General features: G+C 38.9%; 1 protein-coding gene across 1 annotated transcript in view; it reads left to right on the plus strand.

Moving 5' to 3' along the window:
* Macrod2 (mono-ADP ribosylhydrolase 2) overlaps window positions 1-25,739 on the plus strand; it is a 1,962,999-nt gene extending 1,937,260 nt beyond the window's left edge. The window contains exons 17-19 of the mRNA XM_028884439.2: window positions 3,699-3,776; window positions 14,910-14,977; window positions 22,610-25,739. Coding sequence (XP_028740272.1) covers window positions 3,699-3,776; window positions 14,910-14,977 — 146 coding nt within the window. The 3' untranslated portion in view covers window positions 22,610-25,739. The remainder of the gene's footprint in view (window positions 1-3,698; window positions 3,777-14,909; window positions 14,978-22,609) is intronic.
* Window positions 25,740-26,079: the final 340 nt, after the last annotated feature.

Here is a 26,079-nt window from a genome sequence, read left to right on the forward strand (position 1 = left end):
GAGCAAGTGTCCTTGTGGTATAATTGAACATCCTTTGAGTATATGCCCAGGAGTAGTATAGCTAGGTCTTGAGGTAAATCAATTCCCAATTCTGTCACTGTGTTTTTGATCTTAGCTATTCTGACAGGTATAAGGTGGAATCTCAGAGTTGTTTGGGTTTGCATTCCTCTGATGGCTACAGATGTTTAACATTTCTTTAAGTGCTTCTTGGCCATTTGAGATTCCTCTGTTGAGAATTCTCTGTTTAGATCTGAACCCCATTTTTTATTCTATCATTTAGTTTGTTGATGTCTAGTTTCTTTAGTTCTTTATATATTTTGGAAATCAGCCCTCTGTCAGACATGGAGTTGGTGAGGATCTTTTCCCATTCTGTAGGCTACTGTTTTGTCCTTTGACAGTGTCTTTTGCCTTACAGAAGATTTTCAGTTTCATGAGGTCCCATTTATTGTTGATCTTAGTCCCTGTGTGAGTGGTGGTCTGTTCAGGAAGATGTCTCCTGTGCCAATGTGATCAAGGCTATTCCCCATTTTCTCTTCTATCAGGTGCAGAAAGACATAGAATCAATAGGTCATACTTCAAAAACATGTACACAAATTTGGAAATCCAAAAGAAATGGAAAACTTTCTTGACAGAAACCACATAATCAAAGTTAAATCAAGATCAGATAAACAATTTAAATAGACCTATAACCCTAAGAAAATAGAAGCAGTCATTAAAAATCTCCCAACCAAAAAAAAGCCCATGGCCATATTTTTTAAGAACAGGGTTCTATCAGACTTTCAAAGAAGAGTTAATACCAATACTCCTCAAATTATTCCACAAATTATAAACAGAAAGAACATTGCCAAATTCATTCTATGAGGCTACAATTGCCTTGATGCCCAAACCACACAAACACTCAACAAAGAAAGAGAATTACAGACCAATTTCCCTCATGAACATTGATGTAAAAATACTTAATAAAAGCCCGGTGCGCACCCTTAATCCACACTCGGAGCAGAGCAGCATCTCTGTGATTCGAGCACCAAACAAAGTCCAGAAAGCGCAAAGCTACAAAAAACCTCCGAAAAAAAAAAAAAAAAAAAAAAAAAAAAAAAAATACTTAATAAAATACTCGCAATCAGAATCCAAAAACACATCAAAAAGATCATCCACCATTCTCATCTAGGCTTCATCCCAGAGATACAGGGATGGATGATGAAAAACTGTCGATGTAATCTACCATATAAACAAACTGAAAGAAAAAAAAATGACGTGATCATCTCATTAGATGATGAAAAAGCCTTTGACAAAATCCAACACCCCTTCATGATAAAAGTCTTGGAGAGATCAGAGATGCAAGGGACAAACCTAAACATAATAAAGATAATATACACCAAGCTAATAACCAAAATCAAATTAAATGGAAAGAAACTTAAAGCAATTCTACTAAATCAAGGACAAGACAAAGCTGTCCACTCTCTCCATATCTTCCATATCTATTCAATATAGTACTTAGAGTTCTAGCTAGAGCACTAAGACAACTAAAGGAGATCAAGGGAATAAAATTTGGAAAGGAAGAAGTCAAAGTATTCCTATTTGCAGATGATATGATAGTATATATAAGGCAACCTCCAAACTCTATCAAGGAACTCCTACAGCTGATAAACACTTTCAGCTAAGTAGCTGTTTACAAAATAAACTAAAAAAAATCAATCAGTATCCTGCCTATATATAAAAGAAATCAGGGGAACAATACCTTTCACAATAGCCACAAATAATGTAAAATATATTGATATAACTCTAACCAAGCAAGTGAAAAACCTGTATGGCAAGATCTTCAAGTCTTTGAAGAAAGAAGTGGGAGAAGATATCAGAAGATGGAAAGATCTCCCATGCTCATGGATCAATAGGATTAACACAGTAAAAATGACCATCTTACCAAAAGCAATCTGCAGATTCAATGCAATCCCCATCAAAATTCCAACACAATTATTTACAGAACTTGAAAGAACAATACTCAACTTCATATGGAAAAACAAAAAACACAATATAGCGAAAACAACCCTGTACAACAAAAGAACTTCTGGAGGTATCCCTGATTTCAAGCTGTGCTATAGAGATATAGTAATTAAAAGCTCATGGTATCAGCATAAAAACAGACAGGTTGATCAATGGAACAGAACTGAAGACCCAGATGTAAATCCCCATATCTACGAACACCTGATTTTTGATAAAGCAGCCAGAAATATACAATGGAAAAAAGAAAGCATCTTCAGCAAATGGTGCTGGTCTCATTGGATGTCATCATGTAGAAGTATGCAAATAGATCTGTATCTATCAGTCTGCACATAACCCAAGTCCAAGTGGATCAGAAACCTCAACATAAAACCATATACACTAAGTCTTATTTCTTGACTGTCAGTTTCAGTAAATGATTGACAGGAGTACAGACTCTATCTTCGAAAGTCTTTCCCTCTGAAAGATTATAAACTGGAGAAGCCCCCTCTTGCTTTATCCCCATTTGGCACACTGAATTTAACATCTCCTGTCAGGATATCCTCCTGTCAAATGATTTCACTTTCTCTTTAAAAAATACAGAAATATAATCTTCAAGTATCTGTATTTGTAAATGCCTTTATTCTTCATATTGAGAAAACATGTTAGTTATTTAGTATTTGAGAGGTTATTGTCTTTCTGAATATCTAGAAATGCAAACAATCTTCTCCCAGTATCAGTTAATGTGTGTAAGTTGGGTATAATGGCCCACACCTTTAATCTAAGTACTAGGGAGGCAGAGGCAGGAGAACATCTGCATTGGAGGCTAGCCTTGTCTACGGAGTGAGTTCTGGGACAGCCAGGGCTACACATAGAAACCTTGAATTTTATTTTTATTTTATTTTTTTATGCTAATATTTTATTAATCCAAAAGCACTTTACAAGAAAATATAAGTATGGTTTCCAATAGGAATGTTATACTTGGTTTATTTTATTTTTTGGTGTGTGTGTGTGTGTGTGTGTGTGTGTGTGTGTGTGTGTGTGTGTGGTGTTTTATAACTTAAACCACAGCAAATGGATGATCTTCTTTCTGAGGGTCATATAGAAAATGGGTTACAACACAAGCTAGCAGCAGGCTAGACACTCAGCAGTCCAGCACTGTGTGCCTTAGAAGGTCTCCTGGGGAAGCAGCAGTGTTATTCTTCTGTAGTTTAACAAGAAAACCCTTCCTGTGAAGAGAAGGACCTTGCAGCTCTCAGGCATGCCTAAGGCAAGATCAGGTTTTTTCTTCATGGCTTCATTTTAAAGACTCTCTCTCTCTCTCTCTCTCTCTCTCTCTCTCTCTCTCTCTCTCTCTCTCTCTCCCTCTCCCTCTCTCTCTCCTCTCCTCTCTCTCTCTCTCCCTCTCTCCACTCCTTCCCTAAATTTAAATTGCACACTGTGTTGATTAAAGCATATTTGTCATTCTTTTTATCCTACTAGATTTCTAATTTGAGAAACTATGTATATGATTATCTCACAAATTAAAGAGAACTTAGGAGACAATGCTGAAGTATTCAAGCATCTTGACCCTCAAATTCCTCCTGTAACCCACTCTACAAAAGAAGTTCAATTCCCAGAGTATGTTTTAATTTAAGAGGGCAATGGCGGGCAAGAGCAGATTGGCAGCAGGGCTATGCTGATTCTATAGTAACCAGGACTCTCTGATTTCCTTTCTTCAGCTCAAAGCGAGGATGCACCTTCTGGGTTTGCGAAAAGCCAAGGTTCCAGTGACACAGAAAACACTACAGGTCCTGATGGTGAGTCTGAGCTACCTGTGCTCAACTACGAATCTGTGGTATTTTGTGCACATGTCATCTAGGATTATGGGAACTATTTGATCTAGGAATAAATGTATTTGTTTAGAACAAAGTAAATTTCAAAAGTCAAATTCAACCTAGAAATAATAAAAATGGAAGCCTTTAAAACACACACACACACACACTCTTATGTATATGTGTGTGTGTATACACATATGAACAAATTGTGTTTTAAGATAACACATGTGGTTCATGGCTTAAACATTCTTCACTATATTGAGGTCATAGTGAGTCATTCAAGGTCAAACTGAAATTAACCTGGCCTGCTATTATCCCTGCTACCCCAGCATTCCAGAGCGCTCCAGTGAGCTTGGCCTAAGATTCCTCTCATATGCTCAACCACTTCACCTCTGATGCTTTGACCAAACACAATGACTCTTTCAGAGTACCTTAAAAATGAACTCACTTAACTTTAGATGCTTTTTAATCAGATTCAATAAAGATCCTGGAACCATGAACTTGTTAACATCCCCTCTCCTACACACCCATGCTAAGAATACTTTAAATACCATTATTTGCACTAGAAAAATACCTGTTTCCACAGACATGATTCTACTGAGTCATTGAGGTTTGTGTTGTAAATATTATAATAAAGATTCTTTTCGAGTTTGATTGGAGAGGTGCACTGAATTTTGATGAAATATCCTTTAGTAACACCAAACACTTGCTGCAAGAGAAACCAGGACAGGAGAGCCAGCAGCCACCCACAGCACAAGGGACATTCCTTACTTCTGTAGACTATGGAAGGCAGGGTCAGTGAGCTTGACAGCTTACTGAGTATATACTAGATAAGATAGAAGCCAGTGAATCTGGTCGCCTTGGGCCTGGGAATGAAGACAAGCTGCAGAAAATACTTGTCCCTCAGCAACAGCCAATCTCACAGCTATGAAAACTAGAATCCATAGGTTATCAACTATGTAAAGTGATACATGTTTACTAATTTTTGGTGATACATAAAATTATAAAGTTACACTTGTTGATGGTCTACTATGCTATGGTCTATAGACGATTACATCATATAATGTCTAAGTCAGGTTAAGAATATTCATCCAATAGTACTCATTTCTTCATGGTAGAATCTTAAATCCCTTTCAGCTCTTTGAAATGTAATTCTATCATTTTCATCTGCAGACATCCTCCCATGCAATCCTACAACACAACTTGTCACCCTGACCCCACTGTAACTCAAAAGCCATCACAGAGCTCCTCGCAGTGTGCCTGGTCTCTGGTCACCACTGTCTTCCATTCAGTTTCTGAGACATGACTAATCTCCTGTCTTTCTGTATCCAGCCTATTTCTTTTAATACAATCTCTAGTTTCACAAATGTCACAAATGACAGGATTCATTCCTGTAATGACAACTAGTATAACTAGTATTCCACTACATATATATGCCACATTTTCTTTATCCACTTATAAATTCCTAAACTTTTATTTCTGTTTTGTGGATATTGTGTTGCAAAGAAGTTTTGCAACATACTGATTTTGTTTCCTTCAGGTATATTCTCAGTACTTGGATTGCCTGATCATATGGTAGTTCTCTCTTTTTTTAATGAAAATTCCATACTATTTTCTATAGTGACTATACTATTTTAAATTCACACTAACAATTTGCAAGGCTTCTCCAAATCCTTGTCAACTTTTATGATTTCATTGTTTTTGATAACCATAATTTTTACTGCAAGGAAGTGATATCTTTGTGCAATTTTTAATTTGTACTTCAATATTCCTGTTGGCCATTTTTGAGAAATGTCTGCTTAGATTTGTTGCTTATTTATAAAGTAGGTCATATTTTCCCTTGCTAATACATTTCTTTAATCTCTTTTATTCTGGCTTTCAACCTTTTTTCAGTGGTGTACCTTACTGAGATTCTCTCTCATTTGATATAATGTCTCCTCACTCCATCAACTATCTCTTTTGCTGTGAAAGAGCATTTGAATTTGATGCAATTTGCTTTTGTTTCCTGGGCTTTTTGTGGCCTGTGCCAAAAATCCTTGCCCTTGTCAATGTCATGAGGTGTTTCCCCTGTTTTCCTCCCATAGTTTCATATCTTCTATGAGTCTTTAATCTACTTTTAGTTGATTTTTGTAACTGATGAAAAAGAGGAGTCTAGCATTACTCTTCTGCACATAGATATACAATCCATGTGCATCTCTTAGTGAAAAGAACTATCCTTTGTCTAGCACATGTTTATAATGCTTTCTATGCTACCTAGTAATTCACTTGACTGTTTTAAGCCCAAAACTTGGTGCTTAAGTCATTCCAGTTTTGAAGTATGCTTACCACCTATTCATTTGTTCTTTTTGCTCAGGATCGTTTTAGCTATTGGAGATTTTTATAGCTATATATAAAATTATTTTTCCCAACTGTGTGAGTAATATCATTATAATTTTTATGTGGATTAAGCTGGGGTAATATAGACATTTTCTACTTTTTTGTATTTTCTTTAGTTTCTTTGATCAATATTTTGTAGTTAAGTTTCCCCCTAGATATGGAATTGATTGACTTATTTCTATTTAAAACAAGTCACTATGGCCATATAGCAATGGTACACATATGTTATTTCAACTTCGCTGAATTTCATTAGCAGTTCTACTAGAGAGCGGTCCTTGGCATTTCCTATAAGTAAAATCAAAGCATACATGGGCAACTTTTCACTTTGGGGCCCTTTAGATCTACTTTTTGCCCAAGTGCCCTGGATACAATGTACAGAACTCGAACAAATGGAAGTGGAGAGAGTGTAGGACTCTTATTTCACATCCTAGGAAGCTTGTCAGTTGGGTTATTATAATTGATAGCTATATGTTATATTATGTTTACACAATTTGTCCAGCATTTTAATCATGAAACAGCTTTGACTTTTATCAGATGCCTTGTCGGCATCGATTCACATGACTGATGGGTCTGTCCTTCATGCTCATTTGGTGGCTCATCATGGTTGCTGATTTGCATATATTGAACCATCATTACCTCCCCAGGATGAAGCCCAATTGTCCTCGCATATAATCTTTTTACTGTGCTGTTGGATTTGGTTTCCTAGTTTTGTGCACAATTTTACATTTGTGTTTATTGAGGCTATTGATCTGAGTGTTTTTGCTCTCCCGTCTTCCCCTTTACTCTGTGGTGAGGGAGGAGAGAGGCCTGGTTACCTGGATATTGAATGAAAGTAATATTGGTTTTATGAAATTAGTTTGGGAGAATTTCTTCCTCTCCTAGTTTTGGAATAACTTCCATGAATCAATACTAGTTCTTTGAATGCTGCCTTCATTGAGCAAAACCCAGAAATACTAATGTCAGTGACACTAAGTGGGTAGAATTGGGCTTTTTATTACTGAGTCAATCTCCTCTCTTGTTATTGGTCTTTTCTATTTCTTCATGATTCAGTTTTGAGAACATGTAAGCATCTAGGAAATGCCTTCTTCTAGATTAACATTTTTGTCATATAGTTATGTAATGGTCATGATCTTTTGTATTTATCAGTTGTATTGCCTCCCTTTAATCTGATTTTATTATTCTCTTTCCTTAATTTAGCTGAGGGTTATTTTATTTTTCTAAAGAAGCAGCTCTTTTAGTGTGTTTTGCATTGTTTCATTATATTTTTACTAATGGTGGGTTTGGTTTGATATTGTAATCTAGATACTTGATATTCAGGGATAGGTTGAGATATTTCCAATTTTATCTTATATTTGGATTGATTGCTATAAATTTCCCCTTTAGTAATATGACCATTGTGTCAGATAAGTTTCAGTATGTTATCTACATTTTTCATTTGTTTTAATATATTTTCTTTCTTTTTCTTATAAATGAGAACACTTAATTGGGGTTGGCATATGTCTCAGAGGTTTAGTCCATTATCATCATGGCAGGAAGCATGCAGGCAGACATGGTGCTAGAGTGGTAGCTGAGAATTCTACATCTGGATTGGCAGGCAGCAGTAAGAGAGTGAGGCACTGGGCATGGCTGTAGCGTCTAAGACCTCAAAGTCCACCTCCAGTGACATACTTCCTCCAATAAAGCCACACCTCCTAATGGTGCCATTCCCTATGAGCCTTGAGGGCCATTTTCTTTCAAACCACCACAGTGAAATTGTACTGAAAGGAATGGAAGCCTGAGCCAAGGAAGCAAGGCTGAGGCAGGAAAGGACTGAAGGAAAGGCTCTGGAGGGTGAGGGTAAGAGGATGACAGTCACTCAGATGTGTTGACTTTTGCAGCTCCTTCCTCCCCAAGTAGAACTGACTCCTTGAGCCCCTGGCCTGTGGACATGACTGAGCTCAGGCCAGTGGGGAAACAAAGGAACTGTAAGTGGGGATACCTTGAGGTTCTCCTTACAACCACTGCTGGGCAGCATCCCTTTGATTCTCCTCCTTCTACCAGCAGATAAAATGACTTATCATAGTGAAAAGAGATAAGAAAGGTTGTTTTGTGACAAATGGGTCAATTCTGCAAGAGAACAAACTTTTAAATATATACAGCAGATCTTAGTGGCTCTAAGTGGATGGCTAGCCTCTTAACACAGCAGCTTCAGAGAAAAGGCAGGAAGATGGGGCCTACTGTCCAAGTCAGGCTACTTCCAGTCTCCTGCATAAGTCAAGTCTCTGCAGGCCCAAGCTTGAACTGAGAGCTGCATTCTACTCACTGAGCCCAGCTCTGGACTTCAGGGAGCACTGTGGTGGTGAGGGAGGGCAGGCATAGTGTGAATGGTAGCTGAGTGACTACGCGGATAAGGACTGACAGAGGCCCAGACGGAACCTGATAAGCAAGAACCTGGAGAGCAGAACTGGTTGCTCTCACAGGACATCATATGGGTCTTATTTCAATATATTTCGGTGACTAATTTTATTCCTATATCCAGTGATTTTTCAAATGCACATTTTATGTGGCCTTTTAAAGGTTTCCTTGTTATTGATTTTTTTTATTAAATCCTAAACAGTATCATTTACATCTAATGAAATGTATTGGGCTTTGTTGTATGATCTATCATGTTATCTGTCCTGAAGAATGTTCTGTGTATAGCTAAGAAAAATGTACCTTTAGCAAATGGAACATCCTGTGGATGACTGCTGAAGCTTTGAGTCTAGGGTGCAATTTAATCCTTTTGTTTGCTTGGGATTTTCTGGCTAGATGATCTTACCTTTGCTGCAAATGTGATATTAACAATCTCAGCTGCTATGTTAAGAGGCTAGCCATCCACTTAGGGCCACTAAGATCTGCTGTATATATTTAAAAGTTTGTTTCTCTTGCAGAATTGACCCATTTGTCATAAAACAACCCTTTTTACCTCTTTTCATTATAAGTAAGTCAAGTCATTTTATCTGCTGTATGTATGGCTATTCCTGCTTCCTTTTGGATCCCCTGAGCATAGAATATTTTACTCCATCTCTTTGTTCTCAATCTATACATGCCTTGAGTGGTGAGCTAAGTTTCCTCAAAGCAATATATAATTTGGCCCTGTGTTTTATCCCCAATCTGTAACAGTGACTTTTCATTGGAAACTTGATTTACATTCAAGGTAAGGTCTTACTTCAGCCATTGTGTAAATCATTTCCTAGTTTTCTTGTACTTCCTTTCTTCTGTTCTTCATCTTATAAACCAAAAATAATTATTTCATCACACTTGACACAACACTTATAAAAATCTTTTGAAATAATAATATAAAGAACAGAAACAAAAGGGCAAAAATACACTATATCAAGTATGATGACACACACCTGTAATCTCAGCTCTTTGGAAGTAGAGGCAAGAAGGGTCAGGAGTTCAAGGTCATCTTCAGCTACATAATATGTTTAGTCCTCTCTGGCATACCTAATATGCTATTTTTGACAATGGGAGAATAAATTAGATAAAGCAAGAGTAGTTTTGAACTTTTGAAAATCCAATTTTCTATTTTTGTGTAATGGTTATTTCTCAGCCTATGGGTCTGGTTATCATTAATGTTCTGAGTCTTCTTCATGCTCTATGCCATGCTTATAGTTGTAGGCATTTTAAATTCACTTGTAGATTAGCACACAAATTTCACACCTACCTATTTTTCATCTGACTTGGTAGCTCTTTCAGTTTGAAGGGTGGGTCTCTTTGCATTTTTGTGGAACAGGTCTCATACCCCTTCTTGGCTTTAGTTTGGTGATGCTCCTCTCAGGGCTCAAGTGCTAATCTGTACCTTTGCTGGCCTTAGTGTTTCTATCCATGAGTACTATAGAGATCATATTCCACTCTCTCCTGGCCAGCATGTTTTTACGAGGCAGTCTGCTGTCAGGTGTCTTGGCACACTTGTATACATTATTTCTTTCTTTTTTCTTGCAGCTTTGAGAATCTCTTCATCTTTAATCATAAGATATGTTGGGAAGATAGAGTAGATTAAATCTGATTGGTGACTGTGGTGATATTTTGTTTGTGTTCTAGCAAATAAAGCTTGCCTGGATATCCGAGTGTGTAGCTAGCCACTAGTTAACCGTAGAAGCCAGGCAGTGGTGGCACACACCTTTAATCCCAGCACTTGCAAGGAGAAAGCAGGAAGATCAGGAGTTTAAGGCCAACCTGGGCTACAGGAGATTGATCCAGTCTAAAAGTGAAACAGAGCCAGGTGGTGGAGGCTCACACCTTTAATCCCAGCACTAGGGAGGTGGAGATACAAGGCAGGAGAAGACAGGAGCTTGGCCCCATTTTTGGTCTGAGAAGTCATGGAGGTAAGAGGTGACTTTGGCTAACTCCTTTACTTCTCTGATCTTTCAGCATTTACATCTATATCTGATTCCAGATTTTTTTTTTATGAAGACCAATTAGAATTTGAGCTACAAGTGACCTTTAACTTTCATATATCTGAATGTTTCTATCTTTCATGAGAAAAGGGTTCTATCATTTCTTTCAGTAATTTCTACTCCTTTGGTATTGTCATGTCATTCTTGAATTCCAATTACCCAAATATTTGTTCTTTTAACAGTGTGCCAAAGACACATTATCTGCCTTCCTTATTTTTGGTTGTGCCTCTCATGGTAGCATGAATTCTAGCTCACTAATGGTTCTTTTCAATTAATCTCCTGGTACCTTCTATTGTGGTTTTAATTTGATTGGCATATTTTTTCAGCTCAGATTTTGGGGGTGATTTTTTTTAAAATTCCTTTATCTTTGTAGCATTTCTGTTTTCTTCTATCATAAGCTCTTTCCCTAAAACAAGTATTTAAGTTCCCTAAGAGTTCTCCTGTATTTTTTTTTTATTCTATACTGGTTCCTAGCCAGTAAGTTTCAGGCATCTTATTTTGAGTGTGAGGTAAGGTCACAGTTTCCTTGAAATATTATGATATTGTTGGCATGTGAGGCCATTTCAGTATCAAATAGTGAGCTGATACAGAGTTTTGTCAGCACCCATCTTCCAGAAATCTGAAACAGGCTGCACATGTTTCAGCACTGGGTGGCTCCTAAGTCTGTGGGGAGTATATATTGTTTCAGCCCAAATTTGTCCAAACACACTCTTGATTTTATTGTTCATAAAGAAATTGTGTCTGTCTCCATAAACTGGTCTCTGTTATCCACAGTTATCAGTCTGTGTTGAGGTGCCAGGGCAGGCTCGGACTGACTTTAGACAAATTCACTGTTGATAGACCGGCCTGCAGCTCCAATGTCACATTTATAGCCAGTGGTGCTGCCAAGAGTAGCACAACACTGGGGTAAGTCCAAGGCCCACACTCATGTGATTGCACACTGGTGAAGTGGAATTGTGGCAACAGATTTCTGCAACCAGCCCAAGCTATGCTATATGCTTTGGAAGTCCAGTACCTCACATCGTTACCTTGCCTTGGAGATCTTCCAGAGCTCTTAGTAGCCAAACCTAGAAATTAGCTCTTCCTCAGTGTTAGATTTTATTCTGGAACTTGGCCCTGGGCTGCTAAAACCTATCACTTAACTACCCTGTTCTACACTCAGAGATTTGGTCTTGCAATATCCTAGGTTGAGTTAGTGTTGACCAAAGCAATCCTCACTGACGCTAAGCTGAGATGTGCCTAAGTCTCATGTTAGCAAGGACCTGCATGGTCACGTACACCAAGGAACAACACTTCATTTGGTATTGATGTAAGCCAAAGCACGAGGCACAGTCTATTTCCGGTTCGAGGACAAGACTGGAACTCTGTTAACTGGCTTGTTAAAGCCGCATTACCTGAGATGTGAGATAAATAGTAGAAACCATCCTTTGGCTAGCAAAGGCTGGCACTAAGCTGGGTCACATACAAGGCTCATAGCTACGGAGATTTTCATAGCCACAGGAAGGGAGCATCTATACTATAGGTTGCCAAAGCTGGACCCGATGCAGGCCCAAAGTGGAATCTATTCCTGGAGCCCACAGGTCTCTACCTGATGTTAGAACTGGACTAGAGGCTTTGAGCTGTGGCTGACAAACAAGATCTTCACTTTCTACCAGGTCTTGGATCAAAGTGCAGCAGGAATGATACTGGGGTCCAGACAAATCCTGATGCTAGCTTGCTTTCATACCTTTCTTCCCATCTGGGAGGGTCTTGTTCTCCACTCTGCTACCATAGATTTGAGAAGACTTTGTAGAGGGAGTTAGCTACCAAGCCTAATGTAATTTTAGAGATTCAGGCCCTAGGGCTCTACCTGGTGCCTGGGGGTCACTGGCCTTTCTCTAGCACCAGATTTCACTGTGGCTAGCTTTGTTCTAGGTTTCAGGTTTAAGGCTTGGACTCAATTATATGTCCCTCTCATAAGCAAGGAATACTTCCCCAAGCTGGACTGTTTGGAGTGAAGGGAAGGATACCACAAGTCTTTTCCTGCTGCCTGCTTCAATGTGTCTTTTTGTTTGTTACACTAAAATGTGAGCATGACATCTGTCACCCCATTTATTGACAGTGCTGATTTGGCTGATCTGGATCGCTAGGCAGTGGTCCCCTTCTTCCCTCATAGCTCCATAAGCATCCTTCCTGAAGTTTCCTACTGAGTCAAAGAGGATGACCTTCCCAAGTTGAGGAAGAACAGTTTTTCCATCGAGGGTAGACTGCACTCCCCTGCTCCAGCCTTCAACCAAACTCTCATTCTGTTACACTAACAGCAGGCACCATGGTCTCTCAGTGGATCTACTGTTCCTGTAAAGCTAGTTGGTTAGCTGGTCAGCTCCACATTTCTCCACTTTTGAGGAGTTTCTCAGAGGTAAAAAAGAAAAGCAAATGACTTTGAGTTAATAATCACCTCGGGAATAATTTAGCCATAAAGGGAAGTAACATGGTAGGTCTGAGCACAGCTTCTTAGAGCAGGCATTTCTCCGTCCCGAAGGCTTGCCATCACCTGAACTGCCTCCTTCATTCAAAGCCCTCTACACAGGAGCATTCCTTACCCAGAGGATGCTCCAGCCCAAGACCCACCCACTAAAGACCCCTGACAGCCTGACAATGGTGTTCCTAAAACTATGGACATGGTTCCTTACCACTTCTTCACAAAGTAAGCTCTGAGGATGTCCAGCCCATCCACTGATGCTTAAAGAACAAGAAACCGATGTGGAAAATCCTGTGTCTTTGCCCTAGATGCAGTGGTGACCTGTAGACTCAGCAAGAACTTCTTTAATATGATTTAACATTACTTTTCCAAAGAGTTATTTTATCGTGGAATGCTTTTTATAGAACATGTATTAATAGGTTGTAGACCTGGTGTCTTTTGACTAGAAGAAGGAACAGAAGTGCTTCTCAGTGCTTAACCCCGCATACTCCACTCTGAGAGGGAATCTGTGGGCCAGGTTGAACAGTGCATGAATGCTTCCCTTGCTGAGAGAACTGTTGCATCTGGTCAGTTTACAGATGGAGTCTGAAATGAGATCACAAGTAATTAATAAAACGGTGCAGTTTCCAGGTAAGAGAAGAGAGACCAGTGTTTTAAGCCTGCAGTCCTGGGAGGGGTCCTGGAGTGCCATCCAAGGGCATTGCTCTTCCAAGCATCTTTGTAGTGTGGAACCAGCATCCACCATTATTTCATTCTTTTACTCTTTCATGTTCTGAACAAAAAACAAGGAATTTAGGTTGTTGGTTTGTGCAAATAAATGAAAATCCCAAATAAAAATAAATAAATGTTATTATAGTGATGGTATTAGTATTTCCTGTGTTTGGCAGGCAAAGGGGATTTGTACAGTTAAGGATCCTGTATTTGGAGGTGGTTGGCATAAGAAGACTAGCAAGCAGTCAAGTGTCTTTCCTTGCTTTCTTGCAAATTGAAAACAACGGTGGAAGCTGATGACTACCAGCACTGGTCCTGGACATTTGTACTAGAGGTTATGTTTGCTTGCCAGGGATTTGAAGTCAGGGTTTTACTATTGTAATTATCTGTCATTGTCTGTTTCCCATGTGTGTTGCTAGGAAATCTATTCATGACTCAAGCATTTGAGGCAAGCACTCTACCAACTGAGCTATATTCCCTGTCCCCCACTGTCCGTTTCTATATTTATTTTCTTAGTTTACAGTATGGGCTTGGATAGTAAAAATCTCATTAAACTTGCTGACCCTTGGAAATTTCCAGAGTGACTGCTTTGGGCCACGTCTGGAGAAAGGCAATAATTATACATTCTATTTTTATGCAAATGCCCACATAGAATGAACACAATCAAGTAAAAGGCACATGTGTTGCTTTTCTATCTCATGGCATCTACTGGCTATTGTACCCACTGGCAATTTTACAGGAACTGTTTTGAATTCTGAAATTGTAAACACAGCAAACCAAACAGGTCTATTGGCATTGCCACTATGGATGGGCATTGCCACTATGGAGGGAGCAGAGTACCTCTCTGCATGCCAATGATCTGCTTTTCTTTGTTTTCTCTTTGTTTTCCTAGATATCTATTAAAGCGTTGAATTTATTTACTTAAGGGTGGTAATAAACACACGCAAACTGCCAAACCACAAATCTTGCATGAAATGACAGTTCAGCTGAGAGGAGAGTGATTCCTAACCTCCTGATCCCGTGTCATGAATAAATGAAAACAGAAAAGGCATAAACAGGAAATGGGAATGTTTTCAAACAGTAGTGGCCATTTTCATGTGTTTAAGGTTCTAGGTTTGATAATTCTTTAACATTTTCTGTTTACAGTTGAAATGAACAGTCAGGTTGACAGTGTAAATGAGCCGACAGAGTGTCAGCAAGAAGATTTCCAATAGGTAAGTTGCCCCCATGGAGGGAATTTGTCAATTCATGAGCCAGCCATAAGGAATAGTTTGTGAAGGACATATTGTATTTCTCTTGGCTTTGTCAAGTCCTGGCGTATAGTTTGGGCTAAACTTTGGAGATCTGTAAACCAAATAACACAGTGTAAAGAAGAAAGATTACCCCCTAGAAGCTTGCCATCCTTACCACAAAGGACAAGCTGTGGCATATTTAAATCATGGAGCACCTTAGATTTCCTCACTTTGACAGCAAGAATAGTGCTTTTCCATCAATCTTACCCTTTGCCTGCTAGAGTGATCAAATTACTACAGGAACTTGAGCTGATTGGAGAAGTATCACTTTCCACAAGCATCCCACTGTGTTGTTTGGTATATCTGTTCTTAAGTGTAACACGAAATTTTTACCTGAGAGAATGTATAAAGACATATAAATATGTGTTGACATAAAAATAGCTGCCTGAGAGAGCCTACTGACTCCGAAAGACAAGCACATCTATACAGACATATCTGGAACTCAGTGAACCTGAGGCAGCACCCAGAAAACTAAAAGTGGTACCCAGACCACACAGTCTACATCATATCTAGAGTGATAAGTAATCTATTAGCCTGTCCCATCACTAGAGAGAGCAATGGAAAAGAAGGAAGAGGCTGAAATAAAGAAATTAGACTAACTATTAACTAAATGCTTAAAAACACCATAGAATAATGACTTGTGAGTGGATGTAAAACACAGAGAGTGCCTCGGCTGCCCCCTTCACTCCCTGGGTCCTCTTGGTCTCTGCACTTGCCAGAAGGTCACCTTGCACCATACTTGTGCTCCATCATCACAGTGGAATGAAGGCTCAGACTGTAGGAGAGAACATATCTATCCTTTTCATGATAATCATGAACATTATGGGACCGTGTATCTAATACCATTTGTATAGCATGAAATTGTTTTTAAAAAATACACATTTATATAAACATGAGCTCATAAACATTTTTACATTATCCATGTATATCAAATATCCTGAGAAGTTATAGGAATTAATAGCTGGGAAGTTTCCATGGAAAGGTAATGAACTGAGACAAAATTTAAACAGTTCACACTATTCCTCAGTGCACAACTTTTGGATTTTTTTCTATTAATTTCCTATGTAATCAACATCAAAGTAAAGTGCTAGTATAGATTTATTTTCCTTGACTACAAATAGGCATGGAGGTTTAAGTACTTCCAACTCAAAATTCTTTGATGATGAGCATGCAGCAAAAGAGTTTGTGGACATATTCGCCACCATTTCTTCTCTTATCTGCTTTAAAAAAGCTCAAACATTGCTCCTGGCACGCATGACGGTGGTTTTCTGTATTCATACAGATCTCAAATATTTTCCTTTAAAAAGACTCATAGGCCACTAAAGCTAACCTTTTTAATTAATTAATGAATTAATTAATTAATCCAGGCATCATCTGCTTTAACTTTTCTTTAAAGTGAAAGAGGAATTGAGACTTGGACAAGCTTGCTGGTTTACCTGACTTCACCTCACTAGTTTTTTGAACTTCATCCAATATAAATTTGATGCATACTAGACAACTCCTTTGGCTATCTAGATATGTTGTTCCTACATTGACTGGGTTCAAGAAAACCATGAATATAAAACATTTTTTAAATGGTATATGTAGTGAACATGTAGAGACTTTCCTTGTTATTCTTAAGCAATGCAGTATGACAACTACAAACACATTATATGAAGTATTTTGGTAATCTAGAGGTGATTTAAATTACACAGAAGGATGTGCATAGCTTATATGTAAATACCACACTGTTTTATATGTGAAACTTGAGTATGCATAGCTTTAAATATCCTTAGGACTATCAACAGACAATCTGCCATGGATACTTAATTCTAACTTCTGTTTCAAGTTCATTCCCCACATCCTCACAGCCTTCTGTCCTTTGTGATGCCATATTTTCCTTCCTTTAGCAGAGTCATAGATTAGACTCTGTTTTTACACATCCCTGTAGTTAATTTACTCTCTATTAGACATTAATTATTGATTACACCAAACATTTGTTAATGTATTTGGAACCTTTATTTTTGTACTACTGTTAGGGTTAGGGGTTGCACATAGTTGTTACCCACTGAGCATCATCAGACTTAGTTTGATGTGGATGAACACTGAAATATCTCCTTTACAAAGTGAATATAATCATATGGTACAAAAAAAATGTGGAGTAACTGGAACTCTTATACAGGGATGAATGTAGTAAAACATGGTATAACCTTACCTTTTCACTCTGACAAGAATCAGTGTATAGGGTGGAAGGTTCATTTGGACTCTTGGGCTTGAGGAATAGCAGGAGCATCAAGACAGGAAAAAGGCCACTGGAGTTCCAACAAAGCCTTCAAGGCCATACCCACAATGACTATATGTTTTCACAAAAATCTTTAAAAACTGAAGCCAATTCTTTCAAAACTATTACACTTAGATGAAAGAGGTAAAAAGCCCGATGAATTTAGCATGAAAAAGTGGCCATTCAGCATTATCAATCTGGTTTTGTCCCAAGAATGTAATGATAGTTTGATACATACAACTCAATAAATGTAATGACATGAAATAGTCTGGAAGACAGAGATCATATGATGATTTCAATACATTAAATTCTACCATATGTTTTAGCACCACTCATGAACCCTTCCCTCCACCACAAATATTACACCTTCATAAAATAGACATGGCCAGCATTATACCAAATGGGGAAAAATGAAAGTCTATCTTCTAAGCCCAGTGTATCAGCACTTTTTAACTGCTGCGGCAAAATACCTGTTAGGAACAATGTCAAGGAAAAGAAGATGGATTTAGATAGGATAGTCCATTAGGCTACGGAAGTCTAGTTTGTTGACAATAGGAGCTTATAAAATGACTGCTTTCCAGTGGCGATGGTACACGCCTTTAAACCCAGCACTTAGAAAGCAGAGGCAGGCGGATCTCTGTGAGTTCAAGGCCAGCCTGATCTACAGAGTGAGTTCCAGGAAAGGCTCCAAAGCTACACAGAGAAACCCTGTCTTAAAAAAAGCAAAACAAACAAACCAAAAAAATTTTAAATGATTGCTTATTACCTGGAGCATCAGGAAGCAGGATCTTGCACCAGAACTGGAAATGAGTACTAACTTCAATAGTCTGCTTCTAAACACCTCGTGTCATCCAGATAGGACTGGCTTGCAATGGTGGCACAACATCCCCAAATAGTTTTAGAAATGAAGTGTTCAAGGACCTGAGCCCATGGTGAACTTTCACATTCAAGCTGCAGCAAACCAATAAGAAGACAGATGTTTCTCTTTCTCTTTACTAGATATGGGTACTAGAAGTTTTAAAAAGAACAATAAAGACATAAATTGAAAGAGAAGAAAAATAGTATTCTGTTTGAAGATGATATGATCCTATATAGGAAAGACAGATAAATTCAATAAAGTAGCAATACACAGGTCCTATCTTATAAAATCAGTTGCATTTCTGTATACCAGTAACAATTTTCTGTGAAAAGGAAGTCAGAAACTCAATCCTTCAAAATAACCACAAAAATATAATATTAGAAATAAATTTAACTGAAGGATCTTGCTAGTGAAAATTGTAAGACGTGGATGCATGTACTCAAAGACACAAATGAAAGAGAAGTTCATTTCGTGGTTTTAGAAGAACTAGCATTGTTAAACTGTTCCTATTACCTAAAAAGTGACCTATAGGCTCGATACAATCTCTACCATTACACCTGCTATGGTCTGAATGTGAGACAGCCCCTCTAGCCTGATGTTTGTAAACTTGGTCCCTCGTTGATGCACTGTCTTAGAAGGTTGTGGATGCTAACGGGAAGTTGAATACTTCCAGTCTTCCTCCTACTTCCCAACTGTGGACACGGGTCCACTAACTGCGCACAGTCCTGCCGCCTTCCCTTCCCTCCCCCACTGTGATTGACTGTGTCCTTTCTTCAACTGCAGCCTAGAGAATCCCTTCCTCATTTAAACTCCTTGTCCAGCATTTAGTACAGCAATGAGAAAAGAACTAATATAAAACCAAAGAGTTTCTTCACAGAAATGGAACAACAGCAACAGAAACCCAATCACATGAGAACAGAAAACAACAAAAATATAATCCAGAGTGGAAAAAAAAAATCCAGGTTGAAGGCCTGGCAGTGCTTGAAAAGCCAGAATCCACGTGCAGATGATTGAAATTTGACCACCATTTTTTCACCCTGCACAAAAATCAACTAAATCAAAGACATAAATGTAACACCTTTTTTTTTTTTTTTTTTGGAAGGTTCTCCATGCTGCCATTTATTTCCTCCACAAACTCTAAGTATTTCAATCATTTAATTTACCCACCAATCCTCCTGTCAGATCAAGGACATGAACAACCAAGTTTACATTCAGATTCTTATTTTCAGTGGGAAGTCGGGGGCTGAAGCTCAGGGTAGCATGGAGGTGACAGGATGGAGATGTCCCCTCCTGTCTGCTGAACCAGGAAGGTTGGCTGTGGAAGGGAACACAGGCAGTGCAGGGACAGGGTCCTGGTGTGTAGGCATGGCTGGGTTCCCCAGGTCTTCACATTGAGCCCATAGGGTCACAGGGAACATCAGACAGACACTGTTGCTGAGAGTGAACTGAGAGGCTCTGGATGTCACAGGAGAGACCTGAGCACATCATCTGTCACTCTGTCAGGCCAGAAAGCTGTCTTCACGCTGTAGCCAGAGTATAGTTTTCTCTCTTTGCACCTGTGTTTCTCCTCTTCCTCACAACAGCCACCACAGCTCCAATGATGGCCACAGCTACAAGGAGAACCGGAACAGGAATGATTGCTATTATAGGGACAATGGACTGAGGAGGTTCCCATCTCAGGGTGAGGGGTTGTGTCAGTCCCTCATGGTGCACATGGCATGTGTATCTCTGTTCCTCCCCTGCAAAACACTTTATGTCACTGGTCTGGGCAATGTGTCTCCCCCCACCCCATAGGATTCCAATAGCTCAAGAACAAAAGAAAAACTCCATAAGTAGGATTACATCCAACTGCAAAGCTTCTATACAACAAAAACAAGCAACATAACAGAGAGACATCTACAGAATGGAAGGGAGCGTTTGCCAGCTATGTATCTGAAAGAAAGAATATTCAGAGCAGAAACCAAAAAACTTCAAAGTAAATTTTTTTATGTAATAAGAAAACAACCCAAATAGCCACCTCTCAAACAAAATACTAATGGCCAACTACTATATGGAAAAAAAAAAACACACACACACATACAAAAAAACCCCAATGAGAATGGCTCAGTTGCCTTTAGCCTACTGGCTATGGGTGGGATAGGACTTCTGTTGGTCTCTTCTGTATTGAACACACAGATTGCAAGCCCAATGCCACATTGAGATCTTTGGCAGCAATTAACCATGCAGCTCGCACACGATTGAGCCTGTATGATAATGAGTATTCAGAGACAGGTAAATCTTGGGGGGCACTCACCAACCTAAGACAGAGCACCTGTGTGGCCTGGGCAGGCGTCTCTATGACGGGTAAGGTGACCTGCTGACGTCCCACACAACCCAAGTCAGAAGCTCATTTTTTTAATAAAAGGGGGACCTGCAGGGTCCTGGCCCCCGTTTTGGGTAACTGTTGCCTTGCTTGTGGCCCTTGACCTTGATATCCTCCCAATGCTAATTCCCTGCCAGGTTCCACCCTCCTGAATGCCTAAGGGAAGTTCCTTGTCTGTGTATCCTGAATAATGGGCGTTAACAGCTTAGATGCAAGATTGTAAAACATCAGTAGCGAACTTCTGCCCTCCGGGGTCCTCCCATTGTGCTGTAAGCCTGTAATTAAGACCTCCTACCCCCTTCAAGAAATGACATTAGACATTTAAAATTATATATATATATATAATTGAATGAATACTGTGAATATAATCTATGAATACCACAAATGTGATTAATATCATGAGTGTAATTAAAAAATTAATTAATTAAAAAAAACAAAACAAACAAAAAAACCCAATGAATATTATTAGACATGAGGGAAATGCAAACCCATATTATAGTAATATTCCATCTCACCCCATTCAGCATCACTATTGATTTTAAAAGGCTGGTGTAGCAGAAAAGAACTTACCTAATGTTGGTGGTAATGTGTCAGTATATTCCCTGTGGAAAACAATATGAAGTTTCCTCAGAAAAGGAAAAATAGAATTGCTATAAGATATAGCTCATAGGATTTGGGGGAAGAGATACTGTAATCAGAGTACATGTCTGACAAAATATCTATTTTCAATAAAAGAAAAGTAGGAGGAAAAAGATAGAGCCATCCCAGTCCTTAGTTGATCAGCATGGCATATCCACGTGCACATGTTTATGTTATGTTATGTTATGTTATGTTATGTTATGTTATGTTATGTTATGTTATGTTATGACACATTAGTCATAGTGTCTGAGATAGAGGATTGTGCTAGGTGTCCTGTCCATGAACAAAGAAAATGCCATAATGGAATTTAACCCCACCCTTTGCAGCAAAATGAATGGAACATAGTACATTATGTTAAATGAAATAAGCCACAAAACAAAAATGTCAACATGAAATGGGGATAGTGGTAGTTAGAGATTAAGAAAAGTCTAGCTTGGGCAGGGGTAGAGGTGGGGGGTATTGGGCTAGAAAAATGCACGCTGTATGCATGAATATAAATATCACACTGAACCCCATTCATATGAATGCTATGTTCTTGGCACAGTCTAAATATCTCACAGTAGAATGGATGAAAAAACGTGATTTTTCCATACAGAGTATCCGCAGTCATCATTGCAAAGGAACAAAATAAAGTTGAGAAGCAGCAGCATAACTCTCAGGAACACTGTGCTGAGTGAAAGGAGCCAGGCACAAGATGCTTATGTGATCCTGTTTGTAGAGATCTCATTTGTAGAAAGTTCTAGATCAAGAAACACTACCTTAGAGTTGTTGGTTCCAGCAGGATTGAACTTGGAGAAGAGATATTTCTAGAGTCATGAGGATTTTTCTAGATACTGATAGTGTCACAGACTAAATATGAATCTTAAAACTATAATCAACCAAGTACATCTGATTTGTGCATTTCCCTGAAGGTGGACTAGACTTCAGTTTTAAAAGTCTAACTAAAATGATCACAGACTGTTTTGGAAAAGAGTCTATTAAAGTTATCTCATGGGTGGAGAACACAGCAGATATGCAATAAGAAAGGTCTCATCAATGGCTTTTGCAAATCAGCATAATATAACTCATTATTTACATAACGGACCCTAGATTCTAGAATGTGTGAATAGTCTGGGGAAGGAAGGACACATCAAAGTTAGGTTGTTCAAAGAACTCTTTGAACACTTGAGTTAATCGTCCCCATCAACTGAAGCAGTGTGTCATGTGGCCTACATTTATTAGCAGTGATTCATAATATCTTTAAAGATACCATGTGCCAGCAATTACAGTTCAGATAGGTAAAGCTCTTTGATAGTCAAATGAACTATTCCTGGGCCCATTTGAGGACTGAGAGACATTTCATGGGCTGCATTAAAAAGGAATTCCTTGCTGAGCCTTGTGAAGATGCCTAATCTTTAATCTAACAAATGGTTTGTTTCTCTTTGTCTTCCTCAGGGCCACAAGATGAAGCAAAGGAACAAAGAATTAAAGCTAAATGACAACCCTCAGCATTGCAAGGCCTGGCGCTGGGGGACTTGGGAAGATGATAGTGTGTGCTGTGGAAGAGGGTGGGGGAGGGGGGAAGGCAAGTCTGCGGAAGGAAGGGGGTCCTTTGCTCTAATTCTCCAGCTGCATTTTGTTCTGTTTACCTACAGAAAGAAAAAAAAAAGAAAAAGAAAATTAAAAAAAAAGAAAAGAAAAAAGAATAAGCAAGCAAGCTCCCTCCACTTGTGAAAGTGGGACAGGCTCTGTGCTAAGGCTGTCTTTCAGGCACTTGGTCCCTATCTTTTCTGTCTTTTCTCCATGCCTCACCCTAGGGTTGGTGATAGGGTTCATACTCACCTGAGTCTCCTGGGCCCTGTCTGCTTCCTTGCTTATCTCACAAAGCTGATCAGAGAGTGATTTCTTCCAAGAAAAAGAAACAAGGTGATTGACAAGCTGCAGGCTAAATTTCAAGAATCCCCATGCTCAACACTGGTTATGATCCACAGACAGAAGAGAAAGAATAGAAAATGGGCACAAGCCTCAGACAACACTCTGAAAAGGTCTGAATGAAGAGTTCAAAATATTTTAATTGGGGGTTAATGAAAAAGGTGGGACCTGGCAGCCTCTGCAGTCTCCACCTCCATACCCAGGATGTCATGTGCATTCACTTTTGAGGCCGATTTTGAGCATGGCTTCTTTGGTGTATGAGGTCTTCACTGTGTGCTTCCATATGGAGCCCATCACTGAGATGTGGATCATTGTACACAGTGGGAAATGGTGTTCCTTTCATTAAGACCTAAGAGATGCGCTTACTTCCTTTAGGACCCAAACAAACCTATTAAATAATAATTTTGGTTTTCAAAGTTCCACTTGAAATCTCTACTTTTATAAAAGAATATCCATGTTGAGCCAAAGTGTGATAGCCCACAGAGGCTCACACTTGAAGTTAGGAGCAGTAAGAGTCATTGTTTCCAGTCCTGGCTTCCTAGTCTGCTCATGCCAAGTCCAAGGAGGATTTGATGGATCATCCACTCATCCAAAAGGGAATCAGAACTATTAACAACTTAAGAAGCCAGTGAATAGTGTTAGCTCAAGAAATGAAGACCAGGGGAGGCTGAGCATTATCCTTACTATCTGTCCCCAATCAAACTGAAGTTCTCACACTGCCTCTCTGGTTTCCAAAGACATGGTAGTATCTTTTGCATATCACCTTAACTCTACAATGTATGTTTTATAATTGGGATGTTTGTGTTGCTACTCCTAACAGAAGAGGGAAAAGTGGAACTGACAATATCTAAAGTCAATAGTGAGGTGATACCAATTTATAAATATCTCATCCAATTCTCTAGTTTTGCCCTTTCCTGTGGAAAATTCATCTTATCTTCTTAAGACTAGCTTTGGCTGTTCTGAATTAATTGCCTCTTCCAGATTACATATTTTGCATAATAGAATAAGTAGCAAATCATATATCTGCATAAGTTACCTTTTAACATCTCTAAATTTCATTAAAGTGATTCATCATAGCAACAAGGATATTTCAGCAACTTCATGGTGTTTCCCCATGGCCTTTTCTCTTTCTACAGTTCAACACGAAAGCATATACCTCTCCATTACACACCCTTTACTAGACAATGCTTTCTCTAAATAATTGAAGAAAGCATGCCATTCAAATATTGATAGCTTCAATGTTTCTGGCCATCTTCATACCTATTTTACAAGCACCCATCATTTTTATGAAGTGCCTGACAAGAGGCCCATGCTAGGAAGGTGTTTCCTCATAACTCCCAGGGGAAGTACTGCTGGAACTCCTAATGGGGCGATAGTGGACAGCAGGCTTCTCAATGGACACAAATGAAAGAGGAACAGCCAGGACTGAAGTGACCCAGCCCACCTTTCTCCTTATTACCAATGGCAGCCATTCGATTCACTCATCTTGCATGGGTTAAAAAATAGGAAGAGAGAATTCTATGAAAACTGTAGGAAAAGGAAAGCACTCTTTGTATCTAGGAAACAGAGGAGTCGTCCCACTCCTGAATTTGCTTAAACTTCTTTTTATGAATTAGACATTTTCATTTTTGCTTTGCAGTAGATTTTTTGGTTGCTATGTGGCTGAGTGATTGTATGCTTTAAAATAAATAATGCAGTTAATTTACACTTCAATAATGAAATATTAAAATTTTAGCTCTGGGCCAGACTGAAGAAGGCATTACAAACAAGGAGAGCCTGTTTGCTGGCCTGTCACTGCACAGGCTGTACAATGCAGTCCATGTGGGAAGTGGACCAGTTCGGCCACACGTGAATTCTGGATGGTGGTTTCCAATCACACTTCAGCCAGGCCACATGCCAAGAAGGGCAACAGGAGCGTGGAGGGAAGTGGCCCTGTTCTTAGTCATGTTTGCATACAGAGGATTGAAGTAGGCCTTCAACATGATAGTCCTAATTAAAAAGGTACTCACTGCAGGCTAGACAAAGGGGCTTTTCCTCTTGCTGGTAACTATTCAGATGATGGACAAGTCTTCTTTGATAAAAGCTTACAAAGAAGACCTCTGAAGTACTGTCTATGATACTGGGTCACATATTAATCACCGCAGCTAATTGTAAATCTTTCTATGGAACACTGAAAAGCCTCTTTGTGAATTAATACAGTTCTGCTTGATGCACTTGGTTTGCAAAGACATTTCTCTGTATGTGGTGCATGTCAGCTGTGCTTTGAACAACAACAGTTAGCAGAATATGTTCAATATATTTTCTCGGGAAATAGGGTTTTTATCATATGACTCATTAAGGATTTGCCTTACCCTGACATTTGTGATATAAAGGAAAATCAGGAAAAAAGTAATTTTCTTGAACAAGATACGTTTTTACTTAATGCAAATAAATGTAGTCTGTTGCTTGCAAGGAAAAAAAAATTGTCTTCTGGTATTAATAGGGTAACACGTGCCTCTTCTGTTGAACCAGTCTGGAAATGCTGGCCAGCTTCTGAGTCTGTTTGTCTCTTTTCATCTGTGCCACACACTATGACACTTCAATGACTGTTGCCTTCAAACTATATTTGTTAGAGCAGAGTGCAAATAAACTTCTTTGAGAGGATAATGTGGAACTATGCGTTTTGTGAAATTTGTTCTTTAGCCACAAGCAATTATTCTGGGCTCATTTAATACTATTTGGTTGTAAATAAGCATATTTAAAATTGCCTCTGTAAGTCCTCTTTGACTCAATGATTTTCTTACCTTACTGAGACTAACTGAAGTTTTTGCCCATGTTTCTCAAACTACAGAGAAGTTTCAACAGACATACATATCCACAACATTTTTTTCTTTATGCTAGATAAGTCATTAACTTACTAACATAGGTTGCTGAGATAAAGACAATAGGTGCATCCTCCTTTACTGGAATTCTTGCAAGCAATCCTGTGATCTTGGTACTGACTGGCTGTGTGA

This window comes from Peromyscus leucopus, chromosome 4, assembly GCF_004664715.2.
Source record: "Peromyscus leucopus breed LL Stock chromosome 4, UCI_PerLeu_2.1, whole genome shotgun sequence".
NCBI classification, from domain to species: Eukaryota; Metazoa; Chordata; class Mammalia; order Rodentia; family Cricetidae; genus Peromyscus; species Peromyscus leucopus.